Source organism: Nansenia antarctica, assembly GCF_963989245.1.
Source record: "Nansenia antarctica genome assembly, chromosome: 13".
Classification (NCBI taxonomy): domain Eukaryota; kingdom Metazoa; phylum Chordata; class Actinopteri; order Argentiniformes; family Microstomatidae; genus Nansenia; species Nansenia antarctica.
Window position 1 is genome coordinate 28,189,311 of NC_137683.1, and position 14,006 is coordinate 28,203,316.

At 44.8% G+C, this 14,006-nt stretch overlaps 2 protein-coding genes across 2 annotated transcripts in view; one reads left to right on the forward strand and one right to left on the reverse strand.

Annotated features, from left to right (window-relative positions):
* chmp5b (charged multivesicular body protein 5b) overlaps positions 1-14,006 on the forward strand; it is a 495,962-nt gene that overhangs the window by 193,407 nt on the left and 288,549 nt on the right. The gene's annotated exons all lie outside the window — the stretch shown is intronic.
* The window catches only part of smchd1 (structural maintenance of chromosomes flexible hinge domain containing 1), a gene marked incomplete at its 5' end in the record, with an annotated part of 46,090 nt that continues 33,060 nt past the window's right edge, over positions 977-14,006 (reverse strand). The window contains 19 exons of the mRNA XM_080544169.1: positions 977-1,294; positions 1,837-1,995; positions 2,410-2,584; positions 3,753-3,823; positions 4,743-4,861; positions 5,288-5,469; positions 5,635-5,757; positions 6,129-6,214; positions 6,319-6,438; positions 7,180-7,312; positions 7,614-7,769; positions 8,242-8,373; positions 8,585-8,672; positions 9,083-9,144; positions 9,747-9,862; positions 10,275-10,432; positions 10,547-10,626; positions 10,743-10,871; positions 11,385-11,546. Of these exons, the coding sequence (XP_080400295.1) occupies positions 1,164-1,294; positions 1,837-1,995; positions 2,410-2,584; positions 3,753-3,823; positions 4,743-4,861; positions 5,288-5,469; positions 5,635-5,757; positions 6,129-6,214; positions 6,319-6,438; positions 7,180-7,312; positions 7,614-7,769; positions 8,242-8,373; positions 8,585-8,672; positions 9,083-9,144; positions 9,747-9,862; positions 10,275-10,432; positions 10,547-10,626; positions 10,743-10,871; positions 11,385-11,546 (2,382 nt within the window). The 3' untranslated portion in view covers positions 977-1,163. The remainder of the gene's footprint in view (positions 1,295-1,836; positions 1,996-2,409; positions 2,585-3,752; positions 3,824-4,742; positions 4,862-5,287; positions 5,470-5,634; positions 5,758-6,128; positions 6,215-6,318; positions 6,439-7,179; positions 7,313-7,613; positions 7,770-8,241; positions 8,374-8,584; positions 8,673-9,082; positions 9,145-9,746; positions 9,863-10,274; positions 10,433-10,546; positions 10,627-10,742; positions 10,872-11,384; positions 11,547-14,006) is intronic.

Genomic DNA, 14,006 nt, shown 5'->3' on the forward strand with positions numbered 1-14,006 from the left:
ATGTATGTGACGTTTGGGGCTCAACTACCCCCCCGCTAGCGCTCACTCACTCCAGAGGGAAAAATGCGCTCCTAGCAAAGCTGCGATCACGTCTCGTTTTCCATTTCCTCACATCACTCATGTCATCTGCTGCAGTTCGCTCCGCAGAGCTCGTGTTCCCAGCGGTCTTAACTATGCACAGCCAGTGGCAATTTGCTACAGCCCATATTATGCCTATTAGAAAAAGAGCAATTTCGAATGTCATTAAAGCCCACTTCCCATTATCGTGTTTAGGCTACCAACACGCGCAAATATGCCTATCACACGATTCTAAGACACTTAAGAAATGTGTCTTTGCTCTCCACAATATATAAATCATGACGCACAGTGACACAGACATTGTCTTTGAAGACGCGCCTCTGGCATCTCGAAGCGCAATCGCGCGTAAAAGTGCTCACCGCCCGGCGCTCCATCGCGCTCTAGACCTTGAAGATCAAACCTTTAATGTTTGCAAACACATATCTGTTATATTTGCTATTAAGTTATTTAAAAAAAATAACATATGTTTATGTGTGTCAATGATCTCCATTCATTCAGAGGCTTCAGTTTAGGGTATACAAAGTACGTCTGCATTTGACAAAAAATAACAACTAAAAAGTGCTCAGGTTTTAGAAAATTGTCTAATTTGTCAAAATTGCAACACATCCTCCCACTGATGTGGTAATCTCATATTATAACACATTGGAGTGTCATCTAGCGTTGGACAACTTCAGTAAATACAGGATAATTCATTCTATACGTTCCAGGTTGAATGGACAAATATAATCATGGAATTGAGTACACACTGGACACAAACTGCAATTATACTCAACTTGTTTAAAAGATTTTATTCACATTTAGAAATACAAAATAATCTTTGGACACTGTCCATACTCTTTTTTTAAGACAAAAGAAGCAGGGACATGTTCTAGTTCTTGAATTAATTAAATGACAGGACACTAAAACGGAGTGTAAAAACGATGAAGACAATTCATTCAATTTAATGAAGGCTCATTAAAATGTCAAAGCCTAACCCTAACCTGTACAAATTAAAACGGATGAGATTCTTTCTCATTGTGCTCGAACATAGCATATTTTACTTTATCAAATACAATTGCAAACAAAACACTGTTCACTGTACACATCTAGACAAATTCTTTGTCTTGGTTCAACTTCCGCCTCGCTCTCTTAGGTGTGATTCCGGATGGTTCTTCAGCATCTTGAAGACTGTGTTTCCCTCCAGGGGGGGTAAACGGTGACCGGACTGGGGTACTGGCTGTTAGAAACAGAACAAACAAAACACCGTACACATTTGAACAAGAAAGAAAAGAAAACACAGATTTTAAAAACACAGGAAATAAACTTTTAATCTACCTCACTAACTGCCAAAGAATTCTGGAACACTCACCACCTAGAGTGCCAAGTGTTTTATGTGGTATTTACCTATAATATTATAATATATGGCATTTAGCTGACACTTCTATCCAAAGCGACTTACATTGCAGTGAGTGCATTTTTCAGTGTATATGGTCCCAGCGGGAATCAAACCCACAACCTAAGTGTTGTTAGCGCCGTGCTCTACCAGCTGAGCCACAGAGGGCCACCTAGGACTACACAGAGGTAGACACAGTCTACCTAGCAACGATACTTTGATTGGCTACAAAATGAACCATCATAATATATGCATTTTATGGTGAATAAAATCACCGTCGGTACTTTAGAATGTTGTCAACTTAGGCGACTTTATTCCCCCTCTGCTCTAAACGAGTTCATGACTTCAAACACATCATCCAGATCCCTTCTCCCACTCAAACATACCGAGCGATTTCTCGATCTGTTTGAGCTGCTGCTCCTGGTCCACCATCTCCTCCTCCTTCTTCACCATCTCAGGAGACTTCAGGTATTCCATGTGGCTGTCAAAGTCGTCCTTCACCTGCAGGCTCTTCTGCATGGCCAGCTGGTACTGCTGGAGGAGTTCTACGAACAGAGGCAAAGAAAGGCATTAGCATGACTGACTGCACGCATGGAAATACGGCGCTATATAAGTGCAGTTCATTTACCATTTACACACACACACACACACACACACACCATACATGCATGCACACGCACCCCACACACACACACACACACACCACACGCACACACCATACATGCATGCACACGCACCCCACACACACACGCACACACACACCACACGCACACGCACACCACACACACACACCACACCACACGCACACACACACACAACACACCACACACCACACCCCACACACGCACACACACACACACCACACACACACCACACACACGCACACACACACACCACACACCACACGCATCAAAAGACAAAAAACAGAGTTAAAACTACAACAAATGAACCTGACTGACCTATTTCCCCCTGCAGGTTGTGGAACTGCTTGGGCAGCGGTGCTCCGAACACCTGATCACGTAGCTTCTCTATGGGCGGGGCCTTGTTCTGCAAACCCCCGAACTTGCCGTTGGCGCGAATCCTGTCGCCCTGCCTGGTCAGGAGGGTCGGACACGGCGCCGTGCCCTGGACCACCTACACACACACACACACACACACACACACACACACACACACACACACACACACACACACAAACAACTTAAATAAACTTAAATGTTAAATAATAACAAAACTAAAAGGTTACAAACTAAACCCAGGTTCTCTGAAGGAGATGAGGGAGACACTTCTGGATGGGAAATACACTGGTGTGTAACCTCGGCTGACGACCCCTATTGAATCACGCCTGGTGTATGCTGGGGCTGCTTGCTAGAGATAGCCCTGCAGAGGGGTGTTCAGCCAAAGGTACACAAGAGTGCACGTCCCACAGTGAGGGGTCGAACCCTGAGTCAACTGGAAGAGAACCCATTGATCTCATTGCAATTATCTGTACAGTTGGAAAACGAGAGAGCGCACACCGCAGAAACTCTAAGCGAGGTGCTGGCAACGGAGCAAATTCCAATTGAAGGAGATAGAAGCTGCACACCCAAGTTCCAGAGTGATTTATTAAGACATAAGCTTAATAAAAAGTCTTAATAAATCACTTTTTTCCATCTGGAAGCTGTGTGTGCGGCTTCTATCTCTTTCGATTATCTGTACAGTACCACCCCGACAATTAAGAGTAGATACCTGTTAATCCTCTGCTAATCCCAAAACAAGCTAACAAGCTAAATAAAACACTAATTGGCCTGTGGTATAACAGGTGTGCTTGGTTGAGGTCACACAAAATGGGGCGGCTGCGTCCCAGGAGGTAGAGCCGCCGTCTAATGATCGCAAGGTTGGCAGATCAGCGGTTCGAGCCCCGGCTGGCCACATGTTGAAGTGTCCTTGGGCAAGAGACTGAACCCCAAATTGCTCCCAGTGAGCGTGCCGGTGCCTTGCATGACAGCTTGCCGCCATTGGTGTGTGAATATGTGTGTGAATGGGTGTGTGAATGGGTAAATGAGAGGCCGTTGTAAAGCGCTTTGGAATAAGGAGCTATATAAGTCATAAGTACATGTGGGAATACGGTACATGTGGGAAAACTAGGGTTAGGATTAGGGGTAGGGTTAGGGTTAGACATGCCAGCATGTACCAAGTCGACGTAGCACCTAGCCCTAACCCTAGTTTTCCCACATGTACCGTATTCCCACATGTACCGTAACATATATAAGTCATCTATGTCAGTCTGTCAGTCTGTTTACAAACAACACGTCTGATTCACCCCTTTCCTGTAGTGGTTAGCAGAGTCCAGGTCGTCGACCACGATGGTGTCCCCCAGGAGGTTCCCAAACACTGAGGACAACAAGGGACGATCGTCAAACAGGGTAGCGTAAATCAGACTCCACAAACTTCATCACCGATCATTACCTCAAACCCCGTCATTCACTTTCCAACTTTTTTTTACCATGACTCATCTATTTTACACTGAACTCAAGATAAGGCCAAGCCAAGAGGCATAAGCAAGCATGACATCATACCATTCCTTCTCTAGAGGGGTATATATAAAAACTAAACTCAACTCGGATGTGTTCTTTTGAAGATCGTAACAGTTTAAGGTTTTGTATGTCATCATGCCCTCCCTTACAAAAAACCTCTTGTAAGTTGAACCACAAAAGAAGCATAAAGATTAAAAGAAAGAATGCAAATCTGTTACAGAAGCTCCATTATAGAGTCAGTTCCCCAAAAATCTGGAATCACTGAAAACTAGCTTCATTAGTCAGGGGGGCAAAAAAAGGAAAAAAAGGAAAAAAGAAATCAAATCACACAAATAATAATGATAATAATATTCCTTTCACTACCAGAAATGAGATCATTATAGCCAATCATTTTTGTAGTGAAAGTCTGGCGGAGGTCCAATTTCCGCCCCGGTAGCGAAGCCCTCAGGGAGGAACCCCCCTAGCCCCCCTAACTGCCCCCCTGTGAGGTCAGACCGCGGGGCTCCGTCTGGAAGCGTTTATCCCAAAACCCGGCGATAGTGACCAGGAGAGAAGAGGAGGGCGGGAGGGAGGGGGGGGGGGAGGCGGGAGAGGAACTACCCCAACAACAGCAAACACGCACAGACGCTGGGAGCACGGGAGGTTTACACAGAGGAGAAGGAAGGAGAAGGTTCTGGAACAGTAAAAGACCTTGGGTCTGGTACCACTCACGCAATGTAACGACAACTGGGCACGGGAGACATTTGATCACTGTCATGCTGGGGGGGGGGACTCACCCATTTGGCAGTTCTCTGTGTTCTCTGTGTTCTGAGGGTAGATCAGGAGGTCTCGGGCGAACACGGGGTTGCCAACGGGACGAAAGCTGCTCTGACCGTTCTTTATGTGGGGAAGGGGTCTGGAAGGGAAGAGCTTGTTGTACATCTCACCAAGGCATGGAATAAGCCCAATGGCACGCACGCACGCACAAAAACACACACCGTTACAACATAGCTCTAGAACAGTGGTTCTCAAACCTCTCCTCAGGGACCCCCAGCCGCTCCACATATTTAATCTGTTCCACCACCAGCACACCTGATTCAACGATTTCAAAGATTTGTACTTGATTAGTTGAATCAGGTGTGCTGGTGGTGGAACAGATCAAATATGTGGAGCGGCTGGGGGTCCCTGAGGAGAGGTTTGAGAACCACTGCTTTAGAAGCAGAAACCCCCAGAAACTCTCATCATAGGTCACATGGCTTCAAACTACAGGTGGCCATTTTCCACAACAACAACGACATCTTGGTTTATCGGACAAAGTGTGTTAGTGTATAACGCCCTGTACCGGTTGAAGCTCTTCCAGAACACGGTGTCCAGGGGCATGACCTGCTGCTTCCCCTGCGTGTCGTCATAGATCCTCCTCGCCGCGGTCGTCGTCGTCGTGACAACGCAGTCCATGTCCCCCAGGAGGTGCCAGGACAGGACCCTGGCGACGTCATCGTCCTCCACCAGCGCCAGGTGGCCGATCTGCACGGGGACGGACATGACCAGAACACCTACGTTAATCATTGAAACTCAATCTGAAGAAACTCATAATATACCGTGTTCTTTCCTGGTGAAACCACTACAACAGCTCACAGTTCAGAGGCGTAAGACAGCAGCAGAGGCAGGGATATTATTCCTGACTTTTACCTTTCCCAGGACGTCCACACTGAAGGTGAAGGGGTCCGCCAGGGAACACACTCTCCTGGGCTGGACTTTAAACCTCTCCGCGTCCGCTGTCTTCTCACTGATGAGGGCGTCGATCTCTGTAATCTATAGAAACATATAATTCATCCAAGTGTCATCGTCCAATCTTTCACTTTCAGTATTCTCCTATACTGTGTCTCCTAAGACTTCTACTGCCCCCCTTGTACTGTTTCTCCAAAGTAAAAATAAAATAAATACTTTCTTCTATCACAACGACTGCCAATGACCCCTGGCCTGAGCTAGATTACTCTTCCTGCTACAACTGGTGAATTGATGATTCACTTGCTTAGTCAAATGTATCGATTGTAAGTCGCTTTGGAATAAGGCGTCTGCTAAATGGCCACATTTTTTATGTAAAATGTATACCGACTGTGTTGTTGTTGTTGTTGTTGGTTTATGAAGATGTCGGTAAAATGTGGGCATGACCAAACACTCACAGATGCCAGTTGGTCCACCTTCACGCTACTCTTCCTGAGCTGAGATTTCATATTCTTCTCCTTGGTGGTGGCGTCTTGCACCTGGTCTGATAAGAGAGAGAGAACGTAAAGATCACGTTAGACATTGTCCCCCAGAATCCCCAAGATTATCACATTCACCACCACAATCATTTGATATGGGCAAGCGTACTGTTGAGCTCAGCGATGAGTTGCTTGTTGGTATCAAACAGACTCTTGTAGATGTCGATGGTCTGGCTGAGCTGGTCTTTCTGCCTGGTCTTCTCAGACATCTGCTTCTGGTTCTCCACATCTATGGAGGTCAAAAGGTCAACAGTCAACAGTCAAGATCCCCTGAGACATGCTGGTCCAACTGACTGTAATCTGATCAAATTCTTTTTTTTCTGAGTAAGGCAGTCCCACTCAGATTTTTCATTTTATTGGACAGATACAGTGAAGACAGACAGGAAAGTAAGGAGAAGAAGGGAGAGAGAGAGAGAGGGCATGTCAGCAGGGCATGGGCCGGATTCGAACCCACGCCGACATGGGCGAATGTGTGCATGATAGACTGCGGTGCTAGACCACTGGACCACCCCAGGCCACAATCTGATCTAAATTGATGGTGGTTTAAATACATCATTTAAGAATTCCCATAATTATATAATATATAATTATATATTATTAATATATATATAATATAATTAATAATAGGGGTAGTGGTGGTCTAGTGGATAGTGAGTTGGACTTGTGATCGGAAGTTTGTGAGTTCAAATCCCGCCTGAAGCCACACCACTACTAGTGTGCCCTTGGGTAAGGCACTTAGCCCTCAGTTACTCCAGGGGGAATGTCCCTGTAATTCGTAATTGTAAGTCGCTTTGGATAAAAGCGTCTGCTAAATAGCAAAATTAACTAAAACTAATTCAATAACAGTACAAAGTAAATTGGCTCATTGGTTGTTGACGACCCCACTGACTGTCCCGTGTACACACACACACACACACACACACACACACACACACACACACACACACTGACTGTCCCGTGTGTTACTGACCGTTGTAGAAGTGGAAGGGGAGCTCGTACGCAGCCAGGGGCTTCTTTGGGCCGAACCCCGAGACTGACGGTTTGAAGACAAGAACGTATTCATGTCCGTCCAGCCCAGGGCTGTTCTCCATGATGGTCAGGTTCTAGAGGGTAGATAAGACAAGGTGAAGGACTGTTGCTGTTCAAAGCCCCAAACACAACGGTATCATAAAACACACACACACACACACACACACACACACACACACACACACACACACACACACACACACACTTTGTACTTCTTCTCACTCCTTTTCGAATATGTGAAAAAACAATAATTTATTTTGCTTTATGATTTTTAATTCTATCAGTTTTTTATTTGTTGTTTTCCGTTATATTAATTATTGTTGCTGTATCTTGTTTTGCACATGTTTGAAATAAACATCTCAATCAATCACTCACAGAGACGTCGGCCTGTCCTTCAGACAGAGGGAGGCGGAGGGTCTTGGCCTTGGCGTTGAACAGAGGCAGGTCTTTATTACTGGAGCCACTGGAGCTCTTGATGGACACCACCACCTTCCCGCTCAGATCCAACCCAGCTGGGTTGTCATAGGCGTCCTGGGGGGAAGAACAACAGTCGGTCAGGGTTCGTTTACGGTCCTGTGGTCCTCTGTGGCTCAGTTGGTAGAGCATGGCGCTGACAACACTTAGGTTGTGGGTTCGGTTCCCAGCTGAGACCATATATACTGAACATGTATGCGCTCACTGCAATGTGAGTCGCTTTGGATAAAAGCGTCAGCTAAATGGCATATATATGTTATGAAAATATGTTTCTCAAAGGGGTACTTTAAAATGCAAATACCTACCAAGGAGAATGTTTAAAAATATTCCTCCTTGAAAACAGAATGAGTGTTTTACAATTAATCATCAATTCACTTCAACTCTGTGTACTTACAACTCTGTGTACTTGTATGTCGTAACTGGCACATCGAAAAGGATGCGTGTGATTTTTAGCAAAACAACATAAATGTTGTTGGTGTTCTGATGAGCAGAATTTATGACATCCACTCCCAGGGGACAATAATCTCACCATTAACTTCAGAGTCATATTCCAAACCAGGGTACGGTTCGCGATGACGTTGCTGTTAGAAACGACCGGAGTCGGTTGCTGCGAGTCTGGGGCCAACATGACAGGGTCGTTGGGCACCACGTTTATGACATACTAGGGGGGAGGACAAGAAAGAGAGAGAGCAGTGATTATACTGACCTAAAGCCACACCACTACATAAAAGACGGCATTTCTAAAATAATTGGGGAGACCACTTAGGAGCCAAAAGGTCCATGTTTACGTATTTAAATTCAAGACAGGGGGTTTGGGGGTGTGAGGAAATGGCTTGTCAGTTTTAATCCAGCTGCTTTATGTTTGAACCCACCTGGTGACTCCACAGCCCTTTGATTTTATCTATACACAGCACAAACTGGAGCGTGTACTTCCCGACGCGTTCTGGAATGACTTTCTCTCTGTTTTGTTGAGAAAGAAACAACAACAAAAGTGGTTTGCATTCATATCATTAACTGAACCACCGTAACTCATTTAGTCCCGAAGGCCAAGAAAATCCCCAAATTGTCGACATTCTTGGGGCGCCACGGGTGACTTGCAATGATGCTTTGATTTGTAGCCAATCAATTTATTGTTACTAGGTAAATAGTTTACAACATAAAACACCTCTAGATGGTGAGCGTTACGGAATTATTTGGCAGTTGAGTTATATAATCAATATAAGATATTGACGAAACAATATTGATAAAACGTGTAGAAAGACATCCAATCATATAGACAGGAGAGGAATGGATAACGACATACCAGGATAATCCGACAAGTTACCAACATTTTTGCTAAACCCGTCTTAAGTACAAGCAGTGTTGCTTACCTGAAGTGAAAGCAGTCCTTCTTCTCGTTGTCCATGGGTTTACTGCACTTAAACTGGGAAGCCTTTAGGAAAAGCACGCACCAAAATTAGGTGACTTTGATTATTCACATCGGATAAGACAAATTATTTCTCCCCCATTGTGACGCCTCCCACTCTGTCTGCCTATTGGCTGTTGCTGGTTCCGTTGGGAACCTTGGCAGAGTGGGCAGGTCGTCAGGCTAAATAGTGTCACCTGGGTTTGGGAGCTGAGGATGTATATATGGTGGTAGTATCCTCAGCTCTCTCTCTCTCTTCCACTGGCTTTGGTTCATTTAGGGTTTTTGGTGAGGTCTCGGGGTACAGAGGTTTTGGGGCCTCTTAGTTTTACACTACATACATCCATACACCCCTTACACATACAACATACATTCTACACCCATTCACTCATGACATACACTACTGATTCTTATCCATATTAATATACATATGTCCTTTAGTTTATTTTGCTTCTTTACTCTAATAAAACTCAAGTTGTATAATTTAAATACATGTGTGGACTCCCTTTACCCATTTAAATACATGTGTGGACTCCCTTTACCCATCATCAATGACTTTTTCAGATCCATCACTAGACCCCACCACTAGACCCCAGTGTGGATGGTAGCCCTGAGCGTCCTGAACTCACCCCGGCAGGGGGCCTTGTCCCCGAGGCCTCCCCCTTCCACATCAGCATGGACAACGCAGCTGGGTTCAGGTTCTGGATTGGCCCGCCCTCCTCTGACATCACAGACACCAAAAACTCTGGAATCCAGAGACAACCCAGCTCATAAAGTGAGATCGTTCTAGCTTGCATGCACACACACACACCAAAAACAAAGTCTTGTGAGCTTAGTTGTACTGCTGTACAATTGACTATACCTGATTATTCCACATGTCAGTATTGCTCACAATCGGTATGTCGATTGTCAGTTATAGTCTGGTACTCTATGTTTTCACTACAGACACTTAGCTTGACTGAGTGTCTTTTTATCTTTAGTAGATTGTACATTTATTATGTGTGTATGTCTGTAGTTTGTATGTTCAGGACCCCAGGAAGACGAGAGGTACATCTGTGTGCTTCTAATGGGGATCCTTAAATCAAATCAAATCAAACAAACACACAAACAAAACAATCAAACAACACACACACACACACACACACACACACACACACCTGTGAGGATGCTCCCAGCAGGGAACATGGCCTGCCTGTCGTACTCCACGGTCAGTTTGACGGGTCTGCTGGGGTCAGGGATGATGGTGAGCTTCACAGATGGACCAGGGATGGCCTTCTTGTTGAAGGTCCCTCTGAACTCCAGCTCATACTCCCCCCTGTGACCACAACAACAACAGGTGGTTTAAACTGCCCTCCAATAGCACAAGGCCAGAGGGTATCTATGGTAACTACAGGTGTCAGGATGAGAGAGAGAACAGTGGAAAACTCACTTGGGGCCGCTCACATTGTCCACCACAAAACTGGCTTTTCCTTCAGCGTCTACTGGCTTTGACATAACAGACGATGTTATCTGAAAAAAAAAATATATATTTTAAAAACATGTTTTTTTGTGTGTGTTTTTTTGATCAAGCAGTTGACCCATACAAATGTTTTGCCCTAAAAACAATCCAGGTGGAAGTGGCGAACCTTCAGGGCTTTGCTGGAGGTCCGGAGCACCACCACCACCCCCTGGTCAAGTGACACGTTCCCCCAGGGGTCGTACACCTGCAGCAGGAAGGCCTTCTGGATGCCCTGCTCATTCAACACCTGCAGGGGCTGAGACACCAAACACAACACACAGTTACATTGAGAAGACACACAGAGATGTGTTAAATGGTAAATGGACTGACTTATATAGCGCCTTATTCCAAAGCGCTTTACAACGGCCTCTCATTCACCCATTCACACACATTCACACACCAATAGCGGCAAGCTACCATGCAAGGTGCTGGCCCGTCATTGGGAGCAATTTGGGGTTCAGTGTCTTGCCCAAGGACACTTCGACTAATACTACTACTACTACTAATAATAATAAAAAATGTATTGCCATGCCATGAACTTGTCAGTCAATTGTTGGAATTTGTTTATTTTTTGCTCTAGGCACTGGGTCAGCCATGGTCGACGCCCCTGGAGCGATTAGGAGTTAGGTCCCTTGCTCAAGGGCACATGCAGCTCCTTCCTGAGGTCGGGGATCGAACCAGCGGCCTTTCCGGTTGCTAGCCGGCCTCTCTAACCTCTAGGCTACCAACCATCGTGTGCCGACCTCAGAGCGGTTGTGGCGCTGCTCACCTGTTCCGGCCCGTCCACCAGTTGGATCTGGGTAGGAAGCCCAGGGGTCACTTTGACCCTGACGTACTCCACAAAGTCCTTCCAGGTGAAGGACAGCTCCCTAGTGCCGGGGGTCCCCGGGCGGAACCTCACCCCCGTCACCTCCATGGACTGGGTGCTCTCCTGGGTTTTAAGACACAACAACATATGGATGTCGTTAGCCTCATAGCATAATTGCCTCAGTCATATTTTGGCCAAATTGAGATATCTGCCTCTATCTAAAGGCCAATGCACACAGCGTGCGATTTTTGTTGCACGACAACATTCGATTGCAATGCACACGGCGTGCGATGCAATTTTGTTGCACCGCAGAATTCCATTTTCAACTCACACCATTGAAGTCTATGAGAAAATCATAAAAAATCGCATCCCAATGCACACGGCGTGCAAGATTTTGTTGCACCACAACATTCCATTCTCAATTGTTACGGAGTCGGACCAGGCAGGCTGATTACAATAGGCTTTACCAATATTGCTTGCCTTGCTTCCACAATTTCTACAAGATACAACTGGACATATTGTGATAAAATATGTGGGTCCCCTGATTTAGGGGTATTGGTAAAATGTCAGGAGAGGGAGCGCACAAAACACACAGCCAGAAAGGTGTATTATAAAAGCCACTTTATTATTATGGGCGATGATCAGGCAGACATAGATTCGGAGGACGGAGACAGTCCAACATCTAGCTATTCGCCCTAGGACTCAACTTCCACAACTGATCATGCATCTCAATTAATCATCATAAATATACAGTAGTACAAATTCATCTCATTCAAATAATCATAGGCCTATAAATAAGACAAACATTGGACATATTGGCTGAATAGTAAATAATTAAAAGGGCACGTAACTCGCCGGGTATTTGAGACCCCCCCGTGGGGTCTGAGCGGTGCACTGCCAACCGATGAGGCTCAATATGTAAGTCCGTCTGGCTGACGATTGTTCCTGCGTTCACGCTACAATATTGTGCCTACATGCTCGATTGTTATTATTATGTAATATAGGCGTCTTGTATGTGAGATGGGCCGTGTAGCTATGTGGCATGACACAGAAATAAAGGCTGGCTGATGGTGATGTTCATATCTTGCCCTTGACTGTCAAACCGTTAAAATAGATTGCTCCATCCACAATTGAAGATGTCAGGTTGACTTCCCCAACTGCAAACGGTCACTTAACATCTCTTCAAAGAAGGAGAGTCATCAACGAAAGGAGACAAACGAAAATGGGTGAGTAGCAACGTTAACGTTGATATGCTTTTATGTAATGATAGCTAGCTTTTTTGCTAGTCTGAGAGAGAGCTGCACGCTAACATTAGTTATCTGAAGTAGCTACTTAGCTAACTTACCAGAGCATCCAATAGCAAGAGATATTGCTCTCCATGATTGGTCTCTTTTATTTGTGTCCTTATACCTCTCATAGCTGGGGTCGTATAGCTCCCTATGGCACTGAATAAACGTGATGAGCTTTTCGTCATCCATTTTTACATACACGTAGCCTACGTACAGTAGAGTAAATATAAATGTTGGGTTGCCAGATGTCCGGTTTTCAGTGGACAGTGTCTATACAACATGTGTATAATTTGGCTGGTCATTCAGTCGTGCTAGAATAGAAATCTGGCAACCCTGTGCAGCCAAAAACGATATTGTAGATGAGTAAACTAATATAATATATATATTATAAGTATAAATAACGTTACTTGTTCAAAGATTTACGATAGCCTTCAACCTTCAGCACGTCATAGAAACACACAGTCAAGAAACAAAATATGTTTACATGTCTCTGATTCCTTTTCTGTTTCACCCTATCCTGCCTTGCAAAGTCACACATTGTTTTGGAGTTAAAAATATGTTTTAAAATAGGTCATTGATGTCGTCATGCAATTAGCGAAAAGGCGATAAATTTCTAATGACAGCTGTGCCACGGATTAGTGAATGATGTGCCTGGCACACTGAAAAGAAGATGAGGTTTACCAAATGGCATCCATTATCCGTTGTGTCCAGTATGTATTTGAAATATATGATATGAAAATGAAATGATAATGTTGTACATCATAAACCCTTAATGTACCGTAGGTACTGTATTAGACCTTTTGGGTCAGACCTTCAGCCTTTAACTTCTTTCAAAAAAGGAGACAGTCAAAAATGTATGCTCCAGTCTCTCTCCCCGTTATGAGTGACTCAATTAATTTAGATAGACCAGTTGAAGTTTTCCCAATTGTCCCATTGTGATGCAATAATCCGTCGCACCACAAACTTTTACAAAATTTGACAGTGCGACAAAACTCGCACGCCGTGTGCTTTGTCCCATTCAAAATGAATGGAATCGAATTTTCGTGGTGCGATTAAAATCGGGGCCGTGTGCGTTGGGATGAGATTTTCTCATAGACTTCCATTCAAACTTCAAAATCGAATGTTGTCGTGCAACAAAAATCGCACGGCGTGTGCATTGGCCTTAACTCTACTCTCCTAACACTGCTGATTCACTGTGCATTATTGCCTCTATGACATCAGCCATCAGAATGCTTGTTACATTCCAAAATCACTACCTGCCCAAGTCATCTCTTTGACATAGGCATTTTTGACA